The sequence below is a fragment of the Schistocerca gregaria genome, chromosome 8, assembly GCF_023897955.1.
Source record: "Schistocerca gregaria isolate iqSchGreg1 chromosome 8, iqSchGreg1.2, whole genome shotgun sequence".
In the NCBI taxonomy this organism is placed as follows: Eukaryota; Metazoa; Arthropoda; class Insecta; order Orthoptera; family Acrididae; genus Schistocerca; species Schistocerca gregaria.
Window position 1 is genome coordinate 173,895,329 of NC_064927.1, and position 24,258 is coordinate 173,919,586.

Genomic DNA, 24,258 nt, shown 5'->3' on the forward strand with positions numbered 1-24,258 from the left:
TCAGTGTGATCATATGCTGTATCTGACCCCAGGAATGTGTCAATAAAGTCTCCCCTTCCTGGGACAATGAATTCACGCTGTTCTTATTTCAATAGCAGGAGTGTAAACTCCGTGGTTTATTAAGTTTTCAAATTTATACTGACTTTCTCATCACCCGGTATATAACGATCACATTCCGCATGATAAACCACAGTACTAGAGGAAAGGGTGCGACTGCGACTGGTTTGGCGAAGGTTGTTCTTGTGCAGCAACACCACAGATTTGGAGATGAGCTAACGCAGCAGGTTATGTTTGCGTCAACCGCCGGACGCCAGTGACATTGACCTCCAGACACCAAGTGGCGAGGAGTAGGAGGAGGACGAGGTCCGGGGCTCGGTGGCAGCCACGGGAGGCGGTGGCGCGACGCGGCGCTGCTCCATTGGCCGCAGCACGGTAAGATTCTGCGGCGGAGTTACCTTGAGACCTCGCAGCGCGCGAGCAACTTATAAAAGCGCGCGCGACGCGCCCGGGGCGCACAGATCCGCAGCCCGCACCATGGCCACACGCACGCCTCGAGCCGCCGCCGCCGCCGCTTTCCTACTGGCGGTCGCCGCAGCTGCAGCCGCCCCAGCACAGCTCCGTGAGTTCGCAGCCCCCTCTCACCCAGCCGCGGCAAACAGTCGCAGCATATCGCAACTCAGTCACTGTCCCATAAGGATTCGCTCCTCTGGTTCTATAGGCTGTCAGGTCGCGTCATTTTCTTCGTCTCGACTGTCTTTTCACACAGTCGATGTTTCCATGCATCCGTGTCCGCAGCTCGTGGCCGTGCGGTAGCGTTCTCGCTTCCAGCGCCCGGGTTCCCGGGTTCGATTCCCGGCGGTGTCAGGGATTTTCTCTGCCTCGAGACGACTGGGTGTTGTGTGATGTCCTTAGGTTAGTTAGGTTTAAGTAGTTGTAAGTTCTAGGAGACTGATGACCATAGATGTTAAGTCCCATCGTGCTCAGAGCCATTTGAACCATCCCTCCGCTGGGATCTTTTTAAGGACCTTTTGGTGTTCCCGGACAACCGAACTCTGTCAAAGAACAGTTGTAGCAGCAAGTTTTGCCTCGCTTGTTTTCGAGAAGTGGAGTTATTTAGCCAAATTTTTGAAGTCACTATTGGTGGTCCATCTTCATTGCTTAGGCAGCAAAACAGGCAAATCGAGATGGGGGGAATGTTTATTCATTCATTTTTTATTTTAGATTTTCGCTTTCTGTTCGTGCCCATGCAGCCATCTTAGTACTGATAAGGCGATACGACAGTTTCTTGGAGGCGACTTCCGTGTCATTAATGACAATGTAATACCTAATCCCCGAGCGGGGAAAATCTGCTACACGGCCTGCAACCGAACCCAGGCCACAGGAATGAGCGCAATATTGGTGGGCCATCTTTATTGCTTAGGCAGCAAAACAGACAGATCGAGATAGGGGGAATCTTTATTTATTCATTATTTTACTCCAGGTTTTGGCTTTCTGTTCGTGCCCATGCAGCCACATTAGTACTGTTAAGACGGTACGACGGTTTTTTGGAGGCGACTTCCATGTCATTAATGACGATACGAATGTAAAGGGCAATGCAACACCTAATCCCCGAGCGGAGAAAATCTGCTACACGGCCTGCAACCGAACCCGGGCTCATCAAGGAATGGTTTATTAATACCTTCTTGTGGTGCCGTAATAGTTTTGTGTGTTCCTCGAGCACCGTCGCCGCGTATTTACTTCCTTCACGAAAGATACAAAAGATACTGGCTGCGAGCGGGCAGTGATTGAAATCATTCGGGAAGCTGAAAATTTGCTCCAGACCGGGATTCGAATACGGGTCTCCTGGTCACTGGGTAGATGCCCTGGCCACTGAGTCATCCGGACACCGGGCTGACACTCTTAGGGGAATCGGCGAAATGCTAAGAGCAACGAAGATAATGGCCACGGAGCATTACGTTAGTGATTGAAAATTTGTACTCCGTGCAGTAGGAATGACCACTGTGTCCGGATGCTCAGTGGTCATAGCATCTGCCTAGTAAAAGACCAGGATTCAAATCACGGTGCAGCACAAAATTTCAACTCTCCCCATTGATTTTAATCAGTGCACACTTGCAGTCAATGTCTGTAATTCCTTTGCCTCTAAATTCATAATGGCTGCTGGATCAAACTGATTTCTATTTTTTCAGACATGTCTGAGAGAACAGATACCATATATGTGGAACCCTGTAGCAGTCATCTACACATATTACAAAAGTAAACTCCCCTGCACGTTTTTCTGTTTGTGTATGAAGCCTAACCTTAGGAAATTCTATAGGAATGTTGATACAGTCTTCACTTATAGATAGAATGATTCATAAGAGATACTTCTGTACACAGTTCATCAATATGATTAATAAAGTCACGTGCGGTGTTTTTCTGTCTGCGTGTGAAGGCTAATCTAAGGAACTACTGTAATCATTTAGGTATGATTTTCACTAAGATAGAAGTATTTATGAGTAAAAACTTTTGTGGACTGGGTGTGCCAAGAAGAATGGTCAGTATCCAGGGATATTACAGAACCGATTATTCAAAGGAAAGTAGTCTAATAAGTATGGATCCTAAAATACAGACCTTCTTCATCTTTGATACTGTGAAACAAATCTATTCTACTGCGGACTCTGTCTTCCACATTTTGAGAGCTCATAGTATGGACCAAAACAAGAAAAACTGTGCAGTAAACATCGCCTCTAAACTAGCACTGTGAGTACTTGTTCACCTTCACACATCTCTTCCACTGAACAGGTGCTCATAGTCCTTAAGGTGCGCATTTTAAAGTCCATGTTTACTACACAGTTCTTTTCCTGTTTAGTCCGTACTACCTCCTCCGAAAACATGGAAAGCAAAGAACTTGCTGCAGAAAAGATGTGCTTGACTCAACCGGAGGTGAGGAAGTGCTCATAGCTCTTAACGTTTGCATTTTACAGCCTATGTTTTCAAGACTTCTTTGCTTCGAATGATCTTTCCTGTCACTTCCCCGAATATTGATCATCCCTTCTGAGCTACCATCTACAGTAACTTACGAACATTTCGAGCAACATGGCGGAATAATGATGAGTTCAAATCTAACGGCGAATTTTTCTGTCTGTATGTCAAGGCCATCCTCAGAAACTTGTGCAGAACCGACCAATGCTGAATGCACTCTGGAGAGATCGAAGAATAAATCGTTACTTCACTCTTGTCAACAGCAAGTACCGTGAATGACTGGAACAAGTGTTTTAGAACAAGACTGACATTGCTTATTGTCGATATTTGCAGTGTTATATAGATATTTTCAATGCAGTGCCGATACGGAGATAAATGAGGGCAAGAAATTGATCGAAATGCAATTATCCTGTAACGAGGGACGGGATATCACGGGTCCATTAAAGCAAAACATTCGGAAAATATCGATCCATAATCTCCGAAATTTTGTTGGTAAAGATTTGGTTCACCCTGTATAATCTATTACCTTTACCTCAGACAAGACTTTGTTGCCGTAGGTATTTAGTACTACACTTCCAAAGTCGCCGTGGGTCGCTAGCTTATACCTGAGTAATATTCGTTCCTACAAATCTCCAACCCTCCTCCGACTTTCCTTCTATAAACGTTGCATTCGTTGGCTAGCACTTGTACGTTTTTCTGATTTATACCTCTCCGCTACTGCAAATTTCACAATTTGTTTAACCGCTTTTGAATTTCGAGGTCTTAATTTAGTTGTTTTGCTGTCCTGTATTCATTTTGCTACAGTCATTTATTTTACTTTGTTCTTGCTGAAGTAATGGTCTTCGTACCTATTCTCCGAATATTTCTGCTTTTGTGGTCGGCGATTCCAGAAACGAACGGTAACTTACCACCATTTTTTTCTCACAATAACGGAGAAACTCCCTTTTATAAGTGAACGCAGCGCTACTTTTGGACCGTGTTCAGTTAACTAGGAACACAAAAATGGCGTGAAAAATATTTCAGCAAGGGGATCGAAACTTGGATTGTGTAAGAAGAAATTGAAGAAGGAGATAATGGGACTAACACTCCCGCACATTTTACCTTCGATGGCAACGATCACGGATGCCTAAAGACCTGAGTAGTTTGCCTCTTTGTTCAAGCCATAACTGGCTCCAGGCACGAGCACGATGAAACTTCAACACCCTTTATTTAGTCAACGATTCAAGGTATCGAACCTTGTCTTTCGGTAAGTGGTGCTTTGTCTAAGATTGACATGGTGAGACCGTGAATACGTGAAAAAATCACAGGTTAATTCTTACAGTAAAATGAGTACAGCAGCAAGCAAATGTTATTTATGCTGTTTATTAGGTACAAGTAGCACCGTTTACTGGTTTCGGACAGACAGGTCCATCCCAAGGCGACTGTTCACATTTGATATTACTGTACGATATGCATGTGATGTTTTCCGATTGTGTTCAAAATTTCACCACTCTATGGAATTTTCCTCATAAGCAGCCTACATTACATGTGCATCAAAATGTGATTTCAAATGTGAACAGCCGTCGTAGGACGAACTTGTCTGTTCGAAACCGGTGATGGCGCTGTTTATCTCTAACAAATAGCGTTATTAACACTGGGTAGTTGTTTTTTCTGCTTAATGTAAGATTTAATCTGTATTTTCGGCAAATGATACTGAGGAATGGGTTCACGGGTAATCATGTTAACAACTGTATCAACCGACATACTGAAGGAAGTGTCTTTCTTTTAATGGAACGAATTATATTTTAACGCTATTCTAGATCTCTTGGAAACACCAGTCCAGTGGTATAACGCTTGCTGCTGATGGAATCGAAACTTTTAGGAAAAGTATCCGAGAATTAACCAAAACTGAAAGATGAGGCTGGTCGGAATCGGCTGCTGTGTTGTAAACACTGCCAATTGTGTTTCCAGTGCCTGTCTCTGTCGCTGTCTGCGACAATAAGACGAGTCTACACTACTAAAGAAATACGTATTTCTGTCTGGCTCTATTGTGCAACGACATAGCTACAGGATCAGCTACTACTGTAAACAGAACTGCATGCTAACTCCTAGCGTATCGGAAGGTACACAGTAAACGATTTCAACGGCGTCCTATAAAAACAGCTACCAAGTACGGACTTGATGAAATTATTCTTAAACACATTTCATTGTTCCTTTGCATTACCGGTTTCGAATGTTTCGTTTACCATCAGACGGCTGCGTTGCATCTAAAAAACGAACCGTTGATCAGCTGTTGAATACTTTGAAAGCCTGTTGAATGAGTCCTTGTTGTCGTGAAGGATTGTTTCCCTTGTAACACGAAATATTGCATTAAAAGTTCGTCGTATGATACAATGCAGTCCTCTGCTGTCCGAAATGTTCTCAGCTAGGGGTGGTAAGAAACAATAACATGTGTTAAAGACAATACCCTCATGTTAGTGGTTGCTAGCTGTTTCTGTAACATGCCGTGTAATGCAGCTACGGAAGCCAAATACCTAAGAAATAGTTTTAACTCGGAAGTGTGTACATCGTCACGTCAGACTAACAGATTTTGTGGAAACACGAACAGGCGAAGCTTGATAATCGACAAAGCCTGGTATGAGCGCCCATTTGCTGATGTCTGCATCGCAGTCGCGGCCGCCTTGCCTTATTATTTCAGCAGGTTTCTAGGATATTTTTGCGAAACGTTTTTGCAGCATCACCTACCACCGTTATAAATTATACTTTCGTTTTCAAGATCTTTCGAATACCGTTAAAACAGTAAGTGTCTCCATTTTGGAATAAGAAACACGCATTTGCTTTTATATCTGGGTTGATAGCAAAAATAATTTGTCCCTCTGCGTACTACCATTTTCTCATTTTCCGAAAACCCTGTTTCAATAACCTGAACCGTAGACGAAATAAAATAAGTACAATTTTTGATGTGATTCGCCCTGTGTATGCATCTTTAGAAGACTGCAAGTATTAAGCACTGCATGTCCTTATCAGTAATCTATCTGTTGTTGAAGTGTATTCAGGTTTTTGGATGAATATTTCTCTGTTTTCTGGCCATGTCACATTTGTCTGCATCCTCCAAGAATTCAATGAGATCTTCGTCCACAGGATTAACTGTCGTACTAATAGTCCGTGTGATACTTTAGTACGTAGTTATCTGAATTGTCAAGGAGATGCCACGAAGCCACTGAACTTCCATACGATGCTAGAGATTACTTGGATGTCTGTGACGGAGGAACATCAGTAGCGTAGGTGTTTCCGTTCTTTTGTACGTCACTCAGATTATTCCTCTGTAACCTTTCATGATCGACTGTACGACGCCTTGTTTCACTATGGATACATCCACAGTCCCGGTTCTAATTGCTCATTCTCATACCAGTGACTTTTTTGATGATAGAATTCCAGTTCATAGATGCGTGGGATAGGATTTTCGTTTCATCGAACATAATCATATGTTCATTTGCGACAGAGATCTGTCAAAGTCGCGATATCTGGTATGGCGTCGGTGGTGTGTGCAGCGTCCTGAAGTCGTACTTATAGAGTGACCAATGTAAGTGCTACATCATCCAAGAGAAATTTTTTGAATGTTGGAAATACTGAGACCAACGCTGCCTCTGACTGGGTACCGTAAATAAAAGAGAACCCGAGCGCAGAAAAAGACGTCCTTGGCTGCAATGTCCTGGGAGTAAAAAAAGCGGCAGAATTACTTTGGTCAGGCTCAGTGCTGACATTCTGCAGAGAAAAAAGCTAACTGGCCTCTAATGGAATGAACGTCGCTGCTGATCTTCCACCGTGACAGATAAGACATAAATTCTAGGAAGGCACAGAGTTCGAACATCTCCATGGTATCCGTTACCCAACTACGTACGAAGGTAGGAAACGACTTACTAGTACGATGACGATGGGGAAAGAAGTCGTCCGTTCAAAGCTTGAGCATACAAACAAATCTGATGCACTATATAAAACCGAGAAACATTTATCGTAGAATATCGCCGCGAGAAACAACGTTATCATACTCTGCCTTCTGACTCGGAATTTGCCGTTACCTTGCGAGGTATTATTTAATGTGGAGAAATGTTTGCTCACCGAATAGTGTGAAACGATTATTTTCTCCCGTAGCATTTGCGTCTTTGACATGAAAGCACACGACAGTTAATCACTCAGTTTTCAGGGGGAGGGGGGGGGGGGGGGGGTGGGAAGAAAAAACGTCATAAATGTGCTTTAGCGCCAATATAAAAAACATTAATGAAATGATATAGTTTCAGAAACTTTACTGGTATCATACAGATTTAATTGTATGAATAAAGACTGAAATTTGCACTCGCCGCTTCAGTCTATATACGTAAAACCATGTCTGTATGAAACCAGTAAAGCCGGGCGGTGTGGTCGAGCGGTTCTAGGCGCTTCAGTCTGGAACTGAACCGCTACGGTCGCAGGTTCGAATCCTGCCTCGGGCATGGATGTGTGTGATGTCCTTAGACTAGTTAGGTTTAAGTAGTTCTAAGTTCTAGGGGACTGATGACCTCAGATGTTAAGTCCCATAGCGCTCAGAGCCATTTGAAACCAGTAAAGGCACTAAAACTGTCATTTCATTCATGTAAGTACCTGCTCCTGGGTTTCAGGTTGGATCCCCCATTTACGTTCCAATCCTGAGGTGCTATTCCACAACATAGAGAGCCTCGGCATTTCTGTTCGTGTGTAATGAGGAATTTAAAGTAGACTAGGGCGGCTGAGGAAATATGGATCTAGGAGAGAGGCGTGTTAGGGTTTATGTGTAGTTATGTGAACCGCTGTGCAAAGGTAGCTTAGTGGCTAGTGCACCTGCCTAGAAAGCAGGAGTACCCAGGTTAGTTACCCGCCTTGGTACAAATTTTCACTCGTCGCTTCAGTCTACGTACATAAAAGTATTAATTTTGCACCACATGTAAAGCAATTGCCTGATGATTTCGGAACTTAAAATTGCGAGTTAATAATTGTTGAGTTCTCTCAAACGAAAGACACAAACAGTCCTGTGTGAAAATGAATTACTATGTACATAAAATTATTTCTGTATAGACCAGTGAAGTATCTGAAATTGTGTCATTTCATTTGTATGAGTAACTGCTACTGCGTTTCAGACTGTATCCCCCATTTACGTTTGATGCTGAGGTGTTATTCCAGACTGCTGCTGCGTTTCAGACTGTATCCCCCATTTACGTTTGATGCTGAGGTGCTATTCCAGAACATGAAGAGCCTCGCCATTTCTGTTCGTGTGTAACGGGGAATTTGGATAACTGTAAACCGTGCAGTAGTATGAACCATTGCGGCGAGGTGGTTTGGCGGCAAACGCACCTGTCTGATAAGCAGAAGAACCTGGCTCGATTCCCTGCCACTCGCCGCTTCAGTCTACGTACATAAAAATATTGCTTTTTCACATCATGTAAAGGAATTTCCTGACGATTTTTGAAAAAAATGTAAATGTCGTGTGACTAGGGTCTCCCGTCGGGTACACCGTTCGCCGGTTGCAAGTCTTTCGACTTGACGCCACTTCGGCGACTTGAACGTCGATGGGGATGAAATGATGATGATTAGGACAACACAACACCTAGTCCCTGAGCGTAGAAAATCTCCGAACCAGCCGGGAATCGAATCTGGGCCCTTAGGATTGATATTCTGTCGCGCTGACCACTCAGCTACCGGGTGCGAAATTGCAGGTTAATGACTGTGAAGTTCTCTCATATGAAAGACACAGGCTGTGTGAAAATGAATTACTATACGTCCTTTGATGGCCGATCAATTTTTCACATTATATATAGAGAAACTCAACTAGAATTACCAGGTCAGTAACCGGCATACACTTTAATAGTAGACGGAATTGTGTTAACAACATGCAGTGTTTAATATGTGGATGCAGCCACATGAAAACGGGTGTTTAAGCGTGAAACCGATTGTGCACAGAATAAAGAAGGAAACCGTAATAAACCAGTGACTTTTTCATTTTCTTTCAATATACGGTGATTACAACCCAAAAATTATGTTAACTGTATGTGATGTTGATTTGCATCTGTAGCGGCATAAGTTATCTGCTAGGTGTACTGCACCTTTATATTCCTGCATAGTCCTATAACAATTACGTCCTCTGGCTTGTAATAATCCTTGAATGGATTATGTCAGAGTTTGGTGCACTTTCTACCACATTATATACGCGTTGCAGATGTTTTTGCATTCATATTAGTTCCTTTTCTTATACTCTTTGACACCATTTAAAATTCGTCTCATACCATTCAGTTCCTTCTTCTAGGAGATCCAGTCGCGTAGGAGACCTGTTAGCATTTTATGAATACTGAGCACGTCCTTCTCACCGCTTATTGACCGCTAATAACAAGAGTCCACTTGTTGTTAAAGCTTTATTTATTTATGCGTTTCAGACATGTGCTATCATCGGAGTATCAGAGGATTTCAGCCGTAATACTAGTGCTCATCTGGAATGGAACTTCACCAGTTGAACGCCAATGATAAGTTTGAAGTCATTTGACACGATACTCTGTATTAAATTCTAATACTCTAATACTCTGTATGAAATTCTACACAAATAATTTATCAACAAGTGACCGCTCATATTACCAGCCAAAAAGCGATGATTAGGGCATGTCCGATATAGAGAGAGTATATTCGTTCGTCTAACTTTATTTAATGGTGCTGCATACTCATTCCTTTTTCAGTTGGCACTGTTGCTTCTTGTGAGTAGTTCAATCTATTGGTACAAGTTTGTTTTAACTTTATACCTTAAGAGCCTGTTAGTCATGGCTGCAGTTGATCTCCGACAGGGATATTTTCGAGTAGCTCAACGGTCAGGTGTAAATCTTTAAGTGGACTCCACTTACCTTTTCCCAAGTTATCCATCTTGGGAAATGGGGCTTATACTTTAAGGTGAAATTCAAAGCCCGTGTCATTTATGGTGACTCTCCAAAAGCTGAGATGTGAAGACTAGATTAAAATCGTAGACTGAACATTTCAGTGGTCCACCGGGTATTCGATCAAGCGAATTGCTGGTTTCGAGGCACGCGCTTTACCACTAGAGCACGAGCTCCTAGCACCTGCGACAGGTGTGGTGCAGAGTTGAATACACTGGACTCGTATTCCGGAGGATCAGCTTTTAAATCCCGTACAGACTATTCTAATTTACTTATTCTGTCACTTCCGTGCACCGCTTCAGTTAACGAGTGGATGGTAACTTCGAAGGAATCGCCGACAATTTCTTGCATAGAGTGAGCAAGCGGTTCTCTTTAAAAGATATCATAGCGTTCCACTGTTAAAATTATTTATTTTTAGTTTTTTTCGGTTTTGCTACTCCTCCTTGAAGAATAAATGCTGCTATTTTGATGTAAGGACGTACAGCGACGTGGTTTCTATCAGTCACGGTTTACTTCGAGCAATTCATCTATTTGTTAAGGCACTCAGACCAAGAGAGGCTTAAGTACGACTCGGCGCTCTTATACTCAACCTACCCATCCTTCAAACTTGAACCGTAGTTAAAACTCGTCTTACACATATATGAAAAAAGATCACAGGCTTTTTGCCATGGTCAATATTAAAGTATCACTGTTGTTGTTGTTGTCTTCAGTCCTGAGACTGGTTTGATGCAGCTCTCCATGCTACTCTATCCTGTGCAAGCTGCTTCATCTCCCAGTACCTACTGCAACCTACATCCTTCTGAATCTGCTTAGTGTACTCATCTCTCGGTCTCCCTCTACGATTTTTACCCTCCACGCTGCCCTCCAGTACCAAACGATCCCTTCTTCTAGTCAAGTTGTGCCACAAACTTCTCTTCTCCCCAATCCTATTCAATACCTCCTCATTAGTTACGTGATCTATCCACCTTATCTTCAGTATTCTTCTGTAGCACCACATTTCGAAAGCTTCTATTCTCTTCTTGTCCAAACTAGTTATCGTCCATGTTTCACTTCCATACATGGCTACACTCCAAAAAAATACTTTCAGAAACGACTTCCTGATACATAGATCTATATTCGATGTTAACAAATTTCTCTTCTTCAGAAACGCTTTCCTTGCCATTGCCAGTCTACATTTTATATCCTCTCTACTTCGACCATCATCAGTTATTTTACTTCCTAAATAGCAAAACTCCTTTACTACTTTAAGTGTCTCATTTCCTAATCTAATTCCCTCAGCATCACCCGATTTAATTTGACTACATTCCATTATCCTCGTTTTGCTTTTGTTAATGTTCATCTTATATCCTCCTTTCAAGACACTGTCCATTCCGTTCAACTGCTCTTCCAAGTCCTTTGCCGTCTCTGACAGAATTACAATGTCATCGGCGAACCTCAAAGTTTTTACTTCGTCTCCATGAATTTTAATACCTACTCCAAATTTTTCTTTTGTTTCCTTTACTGCTTGCTCAATATACAGATTGAATAACATCGGGGAGAGGCTACAACCCTGTCTCACTCCTTTCCCAACCACTGCTTCCCTTTCATGCCCCTCGACTCTTTTTACTGCCATCTGGTTTCTGTACAAATTATAAATAGCCTTTCGCTCCCTTAATTTTACCCCTGCCACCTTTAGAATTTGAAAGAGAGTATTCCAGTCAACATTGTCAAAAGCTTTCTCTAAGTCTACAAATGCTAGAAACGTAGGTTTGCCTTTTCTTAATCTTTCTTCTAAAATAAGTCGTAAGGTCAGTATTGCCTCACGTGTTCCAACATTTCGACAGAATCCAAACTGATCCTCCCCGAGGTCTGCATCTACCAGTTTTTCCATTCGTCTGTAAAGAATTCGCGTTAGTATTTTGCAGCCGTGGCTTATTAAACTGATAGTTCGGTAATTTCCACATCTGTCAGCACCTGCTTTCTTTGGGATTGGAATTATTATATTCTTCTTGAAGTCTGAGGGTATTTCGCCTGTCTCATACATCTTGCTCACCAGCTGGTAGAGTTTTGTCATGACTGGCTCTCCCAAGGCCGTCAGTAGTTCTAATGGAATGTTGTCTACTCCGGGGGCCTTGTTTCGACTCAGGTCTTTCAGTGCTCTGTCAAACTCTTCACGCAGTATCGTATCTCCCATTTCGTCTTCATCTACATCCTCTTCTATTTCCATAATATTTTCCTCAAGTACATCGCCCTTGTATAAACCTTCTATATACTCCTTCCACCTTTCTACCTTCCCTTCTTTGCTTAGTACTGGGCTGCCATCTGAGCTCTTGATATTCATACAAGTGGTTCTCTTCTCTCCAAAGGTCTCTTTAATTTTCCTGTAGGCAGTATCTATCTTACCCCTAGTGAGATAAGCTTCTACATCCTTACATTTGTCCTCTAGCCATCCCTGTTTAGCCATTTTGCACTTCCTGTCGATCTCATTTTTGAGACGTTTGTATTCCTTTTTGCCTGCTTCATTTACTGCATTTTTATATTTTCTCCTTTCATCAATTAAATTCAATATTTCTTCTGTTACCCAAGGATTTCTAGCAGCCCTCGTCTTTGTACCTACTTTATCCTCTGCTGCCTTCACTACTACATCCCTCAGAGCTACCCATTCTTGTTCTACTGTATTTCTTTCCCCTATTCCTGTCAATTGTTCCCTTATGCTCTCTCTGAAACTCTGTACAACCTCTGGTTCTTTCAGTTTATCCAGGTCCCATCGCCTTAATTTCCCACATTTTTGCAGTTTCTTCAGTTTTAATCTACAGGTCATAACCAATAGATTGTGGTCAGAGTCCACATCTGCCCCTAGAAATGTCTTACAGCTTAAAACCTGGTTCCTAAATCTCTGTCTTACCATTATATAATCTATCTGATACCTTTTAGTATCTCCAGGGTTCTTCCACGTATACAACCTTCTTTCATGATTCTTGAACGAAGTGTTAGCTATGATTAAGTTGTGCTCTGTGCAAAATTCTACTAGGCGGCTTCCTCTTTCATTTCTTAGCCCCAATCCATATTCACCTACTATGTTTCCTTCTCTCCCTTTTCCTACACTCGAATTCCAGTCACCCATTACTATTAAATTTTCGTCTCCCTTCACTATCTGAATAATTTCTTTTATTTCATCGTACATTTCTTCAATTTCTTCATCATCTGCAGAGCTAGTTGGCATATAAACTTGTACTACTGTAGTAGGTGTGGGCTTCGTATCTATCTTGGCCACAATAATGCGTTCACTATGCTGTTTGTAGTAGCTTACCCTCATTCCTATTTTCCTATTTATTATTAAACCTACTCCTGCATTACCCCTATTTGATTTTGTGTTTATAACCCTGTAGTCACCTGACCAGAAGTCTTGTTCCTCCTGCCACCGAACTTCACTAATTCCCACTATATCTAACTTTAACCTATCCATTTCCCTTTTTAAATTTTCTAACCTACCTGCCCTATTAAGGGATCTGACATTCCACGCTCCGATCCGTAGAACGCCAGTTTTCTTTCTCCTGATAACGACATCCTCCTGAGTAGTCCCCGCCCGGAGATCCGAATGGGGGACTATTTTACCTCCGGAATATTTTACCCAAGAGGATGCCATCATCATTTAATCATACAGTAAAGCTGCATGTCCTCGGGAAAAATTACGGCTGTAGTTTCCCCTTGCTTTCAGCCGTTCGCAGTACCAGCACAGCAAGGCCGTTTTGGTTAATGTTGCAAGGCCAGATCAGTCAATCATCCAGACTGTTGCCCCTGCAACTACTGAAAAGGCTGCTGCCCCTCTTCAGGAACCACACGTTTGTCTGGCCTCTCAACAGATACCCCTCCGTTGTGGTTGCACCTACGGTACGGCCATCTGTATCGCTGAGGCACGCAAGCCTCCCCACCAACGGCAAGGTCCATGGTTCATCACTAAGAAAAATAAAAACTAAATTGAATAATTTTCAAAATCAGTGTGATGGGATACGTGTGTTCCATGAACCTAACTAGGTCCATTTCTCATTCGTACCTAGAATTGTCAAAGTTAATTTTTTTGCATCTAGTGACATTTTATTACCATGGTATATAATCAGTACCAAAACATATTTAACCTCATTAGGATAAAATGTAGATATTTTCATATAAAATTTGAGGATGCCTTTGACATATCATATGCTGAATGAAAGAAGTTTAGTGTTGCGTCATAATCTGTTTATTTCCATGACGCGTTTCAAAGGTTCAGACTTCAATCAGCAGCTGTATTTATGTGGATTAAAACGACACATACTCTTACGTTTGAATTACGACTTTGGCGTGTCCTGTGTGCTGTCTGCAGTAACTACAAACTCCCTTTTCTGTAGCGTTACAACACATAAATCATCACACTTTATAGAAACTGGAAGGACCAAAGAGGGCGTCTCATGATGACAGAGGTTTAAACCTCTCTTCGTTGAAATAAAATGTCACTGGTAACAGCACACTTTTTGTTTCATTTGATATTAATGGTAGTCACGGTAAAGTCTTGTCTACAAATATAAATACCCATAGTATTACCAACTAGTGTAAAAGTGTTTCAGAACTTCAGACATTTTTGGAACGCAGAAGATTTTCGTGAAACGGGAGCGCATACCAGCTCTAGACACATGCCACTCAACCTGGTCATACGTAGCCTTCTATACTTCCAGCCCATGGTCCGCACTATTTTTTCCAAATTCCAAAAGTTATTACTTCAGTGGGACATATTTGTCACATCAAGGGGTAACAGGATGGGTTAACAGAACAAACGCTTAACAGGACATCTTCCTCCTCTTCATGTCATGACGCTTTCTCCCTCGCTTTCCAAGATCTTGTTCGGGTTCCCCTCGTCAGCTTCTCATTCGCATGTCCTTTCCAAAACTCTCTCGAACAACCTTTTGCACCTACTGTATCTCACAAGGGAAGTATATACACATCGGGTATCAATTTTGCTGCTTAACGTACGATGGTAGTACAAACGGTGCCCCAGTAACAGGCGTTTCCTACACTTCTTACCACGAAGGCTGCTTTTTCCCACCTGTGATTAGTCGTTAAATGGAAACCACGGTGAAAATAAAAAGAAAGTTTGGTTTGCAACATTTAGCTACACGGTCCAGCTACTTCCAACGCACAGTCGCTTTTTTGAGTTAGACATTCCAATACCCTGTGCTTTCCGCCAATTCCCTACACTGGTCTGCAGCTCACTGTTTGCGCCAAAATGCTGTCTTCACAGCCAGAGGTTCACGTGAGCGTAGAGATGAAGATCAAGAGGAGTCTGCCAGAGCATCTTCATTGCAAATGCAGTGTGCAGCTGAGCATTGTCAAGAAGAAGGAAACATGAGACAAGGCGGAACCTTTCTACAGGCACTTCACACTTAGCGGTAGACGCTAATGATCCAAGCATCTTTATGCGTTCACTATGTGCTCAGAAATGAAAAGTTTGACGTGACCAAATCGACAGGCGTACTAGAGACACTGTGCAGTATATCAGTGCAAGCTAAATCGGGTTTTCACTGTGAGTTTAATTTCACGACCGATCAGAAGTTGAAAAAATATAGCCCTTGTATTAGCTGTTGCATGTGCTGTTTTAAATTTTACAAGTATTGTCTGAGCTATTAACAGTTCAGAAGCACAAACTTTCAGAATCATCTGTAAGGGTTCAGGAATCTGTATGTAGCTAGGAGAAACTATGTTATACTTTTTAGTTAGTTTTAAAAAGGTGTTAGATTAAAATATTTCCTTATTTAAATAGTCTTGTGTGTGTGTGAAATTTTCAATGGATTTACTTATTCATATAGTCTGGTTTGTGTGAAATTTTTCAATCGATTACACCAGACATATGGTAAATTTCAGGTTTACATCAGTTTTCTTCGTCTGAAATAAGCAATATCTTACTCCCCCTACGTATTTCTTGTAAAAAGATCATGAAGATAAAAATGAGAGAGAAGCGAGATCATACGGAAGCTTACCAGCAATCGTTCTTACCGCGAAACATTCGCAACTGGAACGGCCAAAGAAGGAAATAACGATGGTACACAAAGTAACCTGCTTCATCTTAAAGGATTTTTTTTTGCTAATTCCCAAACTGGTCTTAGGTATTGCAAATCTGTAATATTGTCGAAATTGTGGAGAATTAAATATTGTCATTAATATATAATCAATAATAATTCACCCAGGGCGTTTAGGTTCCAGTTATTTGTTTTATAACATTGGTTCAATGACATTACTTTTCAGAACAGTCATTAACTGAATTTTGATATTTCATCATAAATTCTCTCGTTGATTCTTGACACATTTTTTTTTAGAAATTATGCAATGCAGCAGGTCCTCCATGAAACATGCTACCCTATTATGGTATGTAGTCGTTATAGATCGTCAGTTTCCGCGCGGAGTGGCATGCCGGTTAGAGGCGCCATGTTCGAGTCCTCCCACGGGCGTGGGTGTGTGTGTTGTTCTTAGCATAAATTAGTTTAAGTAGTGTTTAAGTCTAGGGACCGTTGACCTCAGCAGTTTGGTCCATTAGGAATTCACACGCATTTGAAGAATTTTGTAGATCATCAGTTCATGGTAGCGAAATATGGGGTGCTGAATTTAACTGGTTTCAACATTCAAGATATGGACTTCTTACGTGAATCCTAAAATACAACTTCAGAAGTATTGTACGGTGTCTATGGAATCAGGAAGCAACTATAAATGCACTGCTGTTGTTACAGATATGTCTTATGTATAAAATGATACGTGTTATCAATATAGGTTAGGGTCAAAGACTCTGTTGTAAGTCGACCTGATAGACTCTGATAAATAATCAAATGATAACATCATATAGCGTATTTATTTTTTTATCATGTTATAGTGCGAAGACTACGATAAACATGCATTTCAAATGTTTACCAAACAGCAAAAAATATTCCCTTCGTCATAACATTCGACAGAGAGACAACTCCCATTGATCAAACAAACCGCGTTGTTATTGGCATGCAAAACATTGAGTCAAAGATAGAACGGAATCATGAGAACTCAGATGCCGTTTTACCATTCTTGTTTTTACGTGGCAGCCACTGCGCAACAAGCAGCTGTGCTAGCTGAATGTAAATGAGTTTTCTCTGAAAGAGCTTCAAGTGTCGCTGAGATTGCTGTTTGGAAAATACTTCAGCTAACAAGTTTTGGGCGTATCAACACATCTTCAAGTAAGACGTGGCGCTGACGCGCTTTAACAAGAAACCACAAACAGAATACTGACAGCAGCGTCATGAAGGTCAGGCTTAAGTAAATTCTTGAGTAATACATGTGTGCAAACAAACACGAGGCTTTGAACTGAGCTGTTTACTTGCGAACTACGTCCGGAGAAATTATTTCCTAGTCCATTTACAATGAATGTGTGTAGCATTTATCTTGTAAGAAGATATCTTTTATTCATCCGATGTAGGATGGCGATAATTTTATACAGGAATGGCTTCGGTAGTACACTACGTTTCGTCATCGGAATAAATAACACGTTTGTGGGTAAGTTGCGTTCTTTGGAAGTCTGCCGCAAACTGTACACAAAAAAAATGTGTGTCTACATCACCCATATTTCAGAACCCAGCTTATAGCGTGTGGAGGAGGGTGCTTCGTGTACCTTTGTCGTTCCCGTCATTCACGAATGGCGCACTAGAAGAAGGACTGCTCACGATTCTCCATAGGGGCTTCAGTTCCCGTCCTGGGAATTCCGCGAGGAATGTGAGACGATTGACTTTCCTGGTAAAGAACGTTCTCCGTGATGCCCAACGCCTCCCTCGTAGAACCTGCTGCTTTCTCACTTACTAATCGAACCCGCGAAGAAACGTGCCGTTATGGTTCATATCTTTGGACGGCGACCTACAGGATGTTTTTGGACCTACGGATGTGATCTGCACTCGTACCTCCACCCCGTATAAATTCTCAGATCGCTTCGCAGGTGTCATCTAAGATGTTCCAAAAGTGCCCATAAAAAAAGGACTCTTTCGGAGTTCATATTGGTGATAGAAAGGTAGGGTCAAGGGTTTTGGGTACCTCTTGGACCACAGACCATTTGTGCAATCTATATAAGGCTCGTGTTAGTGTCACTATCCTAACAGTATAGGGTCAAAGCATAGTTTAAATCCTGCTTTGGCAATGAAGCAAATCGATTGGTTCCTTTTGGACTTGATGTGATGTGCTGTGGTCCTTAAGTGGCCCAAGGAAGTACCATTAGCTCATGGGCGGTTCATTAGAAAGGTCCAAAAAGGGTTGTAACAATATTTCCCCACGACAACCGGGCCGAGTATTCCAAGACGGCTGTAAACAGCAAAACATGGAGATTTTTCTTGATATCTTTATCTGTTTCTGAGATACAAAGGTTCAAATAATCCTAATTCAACACATAAAATACGCATGTAAAATCCGGTATGAGGCGAAATCTAAATAAAAAATAACAGCGACAAGTCGCTCAAATTTTAACGTTATATTCTCTATCTATAAGCATTTATCTAGAAGTTCCATTTCTCCGTTTTTAAAAATTCTTGGGGAGCCGTAGATTCTAAACGGGCATACACAGCAAAGGAGGGTAATTTTTTCGATATATTCCTAAGATGCCGATCTCCATGAAAAGTTTCTTGGTATCTTTATCCGTTACCGAGGTACAGAAGTTCAAAGTTATACGTAAAATCCGGTGTGAGGCGAAAATGTTGTTTATAAAGTGACGTAGCACGATATATAGCGTGTTCGTTATCTGGGAACCGCATGTTGTAGTATTCAAGTACATAGAAAAATTTTGTGCACGTAACTTCTGGTCTCTGATGATTGTAAAATTAGTTTTGCGTTGTTTAAATTTCATATGTATAAACTATCAATATTTTACTGGCCCATAAAGTTCTTCTCATATGAGTGAGAACCAGCGAAAAAATGCTCCAATTGGAGTACGAAACAGGCGAATTTGTTACTGTTTAAAAGACTGTGGCTGAAAAGTGGGGCACTAGCTGCCTCATTCCACCTTCCTTGCACATTTAAAATTTCTCTCCAAAATTTTTGAATGTGGTGAGTAAGATACTGCGAGGCAGCTGCTAGCCCACTGCTCAGTCAGTCTATTAAACAATAGCATATTTGCCTTTTTTTCGCTTCGATCGGAATATTTTTACGCTGGTAGTTTTATGTTCAAAAATGCTATCTTCCTTCAGTCAGACCTCAAGACAGTGTAGAGATTGTAGGGAATACTGAGAGGACACCCAGAAAGTATTTGTTCCGGAACCAAATACTCTCTTTTTAAATGGCAAATAATCTGGGAAAATATTCAAGTGTCGACTCTGCCATCAGGAGTTAAATCTACATTGTACAGAATACTTAACAGTAAATTAACGAATAATGACAAACTGCTCATTGGTATTCACCTCGCGCCATTGTATGAAAGTGATAGCTGTGAGCGAAACGCGGAACATTCTACTAAGTGTGGAAAAATAGCGCTCAGTGAAATAAAAAGAACGTAACCGAACAGAATACACGTCAGCATAGTGATAGAACCCTACTCTAATCCTTATGAGCTCAGCTTGAAAGAAGTGTAAGTACAGGTCGCGGCTCGTAGAGCTCACGAGATTCTCGACTTGTGGTGTAAGCACCAACTCAATTTCCTAAACTTTTAGGAACTCTACTCAGATTACAAACCAATAACTATGTGATGGAACAATAGTACAACCTAACACTAACTTTCTCTAATGACCAGAATAAGCTACGAGACTCACATTACAAATATTTTACCAGCATTATTTAAACCTCTGCATCAGGAAGAGGAATCAAATGGCCTGATTTTCCTAATTTTATCGACGAACGATAAAACTACGTACGGTGACCTTCCTCTTGCGATATGAACAACGATAACATCTTCAAAGTGTAATGTCAGGGAGGAGAAAGTGAAAAGGAGAAGTGAAGTGAGATAAACGTTTACCATTTTAGTTAAAAAAAATAAAAGACTTACGCGGTAATGTGGAGCAAGAATGTAATGCTCCTATTCAAAGTGATAGATAGGTCTAAAAACAAAGAAAAGGTCTGGAATGTCTGACAAACGGTCATGGAGATAACACGAAATGAAGCAGGAAACATCTACATCTACATCTACATGGATACTCTGCAAATCACATTTAAGTGCCTGGCAGAGGGTTCATCAAACCACCTCCACAATTCTCTATTATTTCATTCTCATATGGCGCGCGGAAAGAATGAACCCCTATATCTTTTCGTACGAGCACTGATTTCCCTTATTTTATCGTGGTGAACGTTTCTCCCTACGTAGGTCGGTGTCAACAAAATTATTTCGCACTCGGAGGAGAAAGTTGGTGATTGGAATTTCGTGAGAAGATTCCGTTGCAACGAAAACGCCTTTCTTTTAATGATTTCCAGCCGAAATCCTGACCATTTCTGTGACACTCTCCCATACTTCGCGATAATACAAAACTTCCTGCCTTTCTTTGAACTTTTACGACGTACTTCGTCAGTCCTATCTGGTAAGGGTCCCACATCGCGCAGCAGTATTCTAAAAGAGGACGGACAAGCGTAGTGTATGCCGTCTCCTTAGTAGATCTGTTGCATTTTCTAAGTGTCCTGCCAATAAAACGCAGCCTTTGGTTAGCCTTCCCCACAACATTTTCTATGTGTTCTTTCCAATTTAAGTTGTTCGTAATTGTAATCCCTAGGTATTTAGTTGGATTTGCGGCTTTTAGATTAGACTGATTTATCTTGTAACCGAAGTTTAACGAGTTCTTTTTAGCACTCATGTGGATGACCTCACACTTTTCGTTATTTACGGTCAACTGCCACTTTTCGCACCATTCACATATTTTTTTCTAAATCGTTTTGCAGTTTGTTTTGACCTTCTGATGACTTTATTAGTCGATAATCGACAGCGTCATTTGAAAACAACTAAATGCGACTGCTCATATTGTCTCTCAAATCATTTATACAGATAAGGAACAGCAAAGGGCCTATAACACTACCTTGGGGAACTCCTGAAATCACTTCTGTTTTACTCGATGACTTTCAGTCAATTACTACGCACTTTGACCTCTCTGACAGGAAATCCCAAATCCAGTTACATAACTGAGAGAGATGGTCATGCGATGACTAGCGGTGTTTGCTACCAATAAAATGAAAAACATATGGGAAAAATAAACAATTTAGTAGTTGCATAGACGAATTTCAAATACCTCGAGTAATTACTATATCTATTCATTCCATGTGGGAATAAACGAAAAATTTTCCCCACTCGAAAATCTTTCTACGCTGTTTTGCTATCAAAGACCGATCATGTAAGCAATCACATTATAATTTTGAGAATTAATAAAAAATAATAAGAAATGTAAAACAAAGGCACGGAACACTGTCCACGCTTTGTTAAGTGTTCTGACGATTAAAATCAGATTCAAGAGATTCGCGAGGAATCGAGATTGTTCTATGTGTGCGTGAAATCCTGCTTAACGTTTGGGAATTTCGTGTAGGATGCCATTCTATCTGCTCCAGTCATCCCCTCCCACGCTCTATTTCTTCTTTTCATTAACGTGTCACATCATTACACAGAAAAGTCAACTATGGACTTGCCCGAATAACGACGCTGTGATATTTACGACCAAGGCAGAGATAGAGACGGACTCAGTAGTTAATTAGTGGCATGACAACTTCTACGAACAGTTGGAATGCTTCACCATTGGCAGTTCATTTCATCCAGCGATGGCCATCTTCTTCATGGAACATTTAGAAATAGAGGCGATAGAGCTGGCACAATGTTAACGTAATATGTGGTATGGGTACACTGACGACACCTTCGTGCTGTGGCGCCGTGGTGAGGTACAGGGCGGTGGCTTCCTTAGACGTCCCAGTCCCAGTAAAATTCACTATGGAGGTTGAAAAGAACCAACACCAACAGCATGTGATGGTTATGAGGGATGCTTGGAAAATGGGACACAGCGTGTATGTAAACAGGCACAGACGGACGGATATCTGCACAAGCTGTCAAATCACCACCCGAGCTAAAAAATAGGGGTGATCAGTACACTCGTAACGCACGCAAGACGAATACGTGAGCTGCAGCACGTCAAACGAGTTGTGAGGAGCAATAGCTACCACCTGTTACATTCGATGTGACATTCGGCGAAGTGACTCATCGGAAGAAGAAATGACGGTATGGTCTTTCTGCTACATATTGCCAGGATGACGGACGGAATAGGCCGTTTATTGAGACCAAACGGCTTAGAGACTATTCATAAACCAACAGAGTAGATCAAGGACTGTCTTAGATCGCCAAAGGACAAAAGGCACTCATCACAATGCAGGAGAAATACAACATACCTCGTACACTTGGAGAAGTCATATTGGTATGACTGGACGATCAATCAACACGAGGATCTCCGAACACAATCGGGTGAAGCATGCGCTGTGTGAAACCGACACCAAAACGCACCGACACGGAAATTCTTGCTGTGGACAAGTGCTGAGATACACCCGCTTGTTCAGGCAAGCCATAGATACCCACAAAAAATGACAACAGCTTCATCAATAAAGAGCCTCAAGGTGAAGAGATGCTCGATTCCAGTGCTGGCAATGAACAATCATTGCAGACAGCAAGGAGAGAATCAGTGGGGTAATGGCCAGGGAAAAGCCCTCGGACTTTGGGGCGCTAGGTAGATAGTGATTCAGCTGCCCCTACCGCTGTCGTTTTATGCAACCCGCATTGTTATAAGTAGCTTTCATAAACATGCTGCACATTTTCATATTCTCTTGCTCGCTACGCACGACCTATTAGTCCTACGGGAAAACCATCAGCAGGACTTTATTTTGTAAGAAATTTAATGTAGTTAAATTTGCTGGAGGCCACAGTTTTCAAGTTACTCAAGAAACACGTACAAAGGTGACCTTCAAACGCACGTCCACGTTACGCTCATCCCTTACCAACAAGGATTTCTAATTGCTGCTCACGGCATTCCCTTCTGCCACTGTTAAAAAATTTCTGACTACACGAACTATTTCTTATATTCGATCTTCTTTGTCTCTTTTAATTGGTCTGTTGCGACACCAACAGTCAGTTACTTCATAAACATTCTTAATTTAAACGTGCCTGTCAGGGTAATGAACGAAAACCGGCTTTTGTAAACGTTACGCTAAAACTTATTACGGTGACAATTCGATCCAAATCGGTTACTGAACAAAGGATTCGTAGTCAGAGCGCCTGACGAATAACATGAATTAACTGATTATTTTAGGCTGTGAAAATTCATAAAACTGTTAGGTAAAATTTACTAAACGGCAGTTTCAGATTTTTCATGTGTTCGGGTAAGCCGGAGGCATAATAACAGCGGTTAGTGAAGACCAAAACAGATCGAATGTAGGAAACATTTCGTGAAGTCATAAATATTTGTACAGTGCTAGGACGGAATTCCATGAACAACAGATTAGAAATCCTGACTGGTGAGGGATCAGTGGGGGAGTGGCGGTGCGTTTGATGGTCACATTTGTACGTACTTTTTTGATACAACGAAAACCACGGCCTCCAGCGAAAACGGATACCAGTAAAAAATTTAACTATATTAAATTTATTACAAAAAGACTCCGTTGATATTTTCTGAAGGATTAATAGTTTGCGCGTAGCGAGCGTGAGAATATGACAATCTCGCACGTGGTTTATGAAGGTCAGCTGTAGAACTGTGTGTTGCATAGCACCACAGCGGCAATTGTCAGCCACCTGTAATGGAGGGCGAAACTTTGACAATGCCAGCCACGCGTGCTGGCGAAACGACAGAGAAATCGTCAAACAAACGTCGTCCGAAGAACATGAGACAGAAGCAAACTATAATTTTGTCTCTTAATTAGCTGTGCAGCTGATCACACACAATTACTTTGAGAGAGTGAGACTGCAGACTAAACATACAGAGATCATCAGAAACGCGGTTGATAGAATGATAGTTTACATCAAAATAAGAACAGAATTTTATGTAATAACGCCCTAAATTCCTTCGTTACTGGGCCAGTAATGTAATTCTACAATTCAGAAACTCATAACTAAAGTTCAAATAGTCACCGCATTGTTTCTAGACACGAATGAATTCGTCGGATCGTTGTCTTTTAAACACCACCCAACGTTGTCGAAGGGTTTCGCAGGCATTCATGACACAATGATGTAGCGTTTGTGCAATTAGAATGATAAAAAATGTTTCAAATGGCTCTGAGCACTATGGGACTTAACATGTGAGGTCATCAGTCCCCTAGAACTTAGAACTACTTAAACCTAACTAACCTAAGGACAGCACACACACCCATGCCCGAGGCAGGATTCGAACCTGCAACAGTAGCGGTCGCACGGTTCCAGACTGAAGCGCCTGGAACCGCTAGTTAGAATCAC

The 24,258-nt window shown here is 41.6% G+C and overlaps 1 protein-coding gene across 1 annotated transcript in view; it reads left to right on the forward strand.

Annotated features, from left to right (window-relative positions):
* The first annotated feature begins 456 nt into the window (after positions 1–456).
* Positions 457–24,258, forward strand: part of LOC126284605 (protein takeout-like) — a 58,891-nt gene continuing 35,089 nt past the window's right edge. The window contains exon 1 of the mRNA XM_049983652.1: positions 457–619. Coding sequence (XP_049839609.1) covers positions 535–619 — 85 coding nt within the window. The 5' untranslated portion in view covers positions 457–534. The remainder of the gene's footprint in view (positions 620–24,258) is intronic.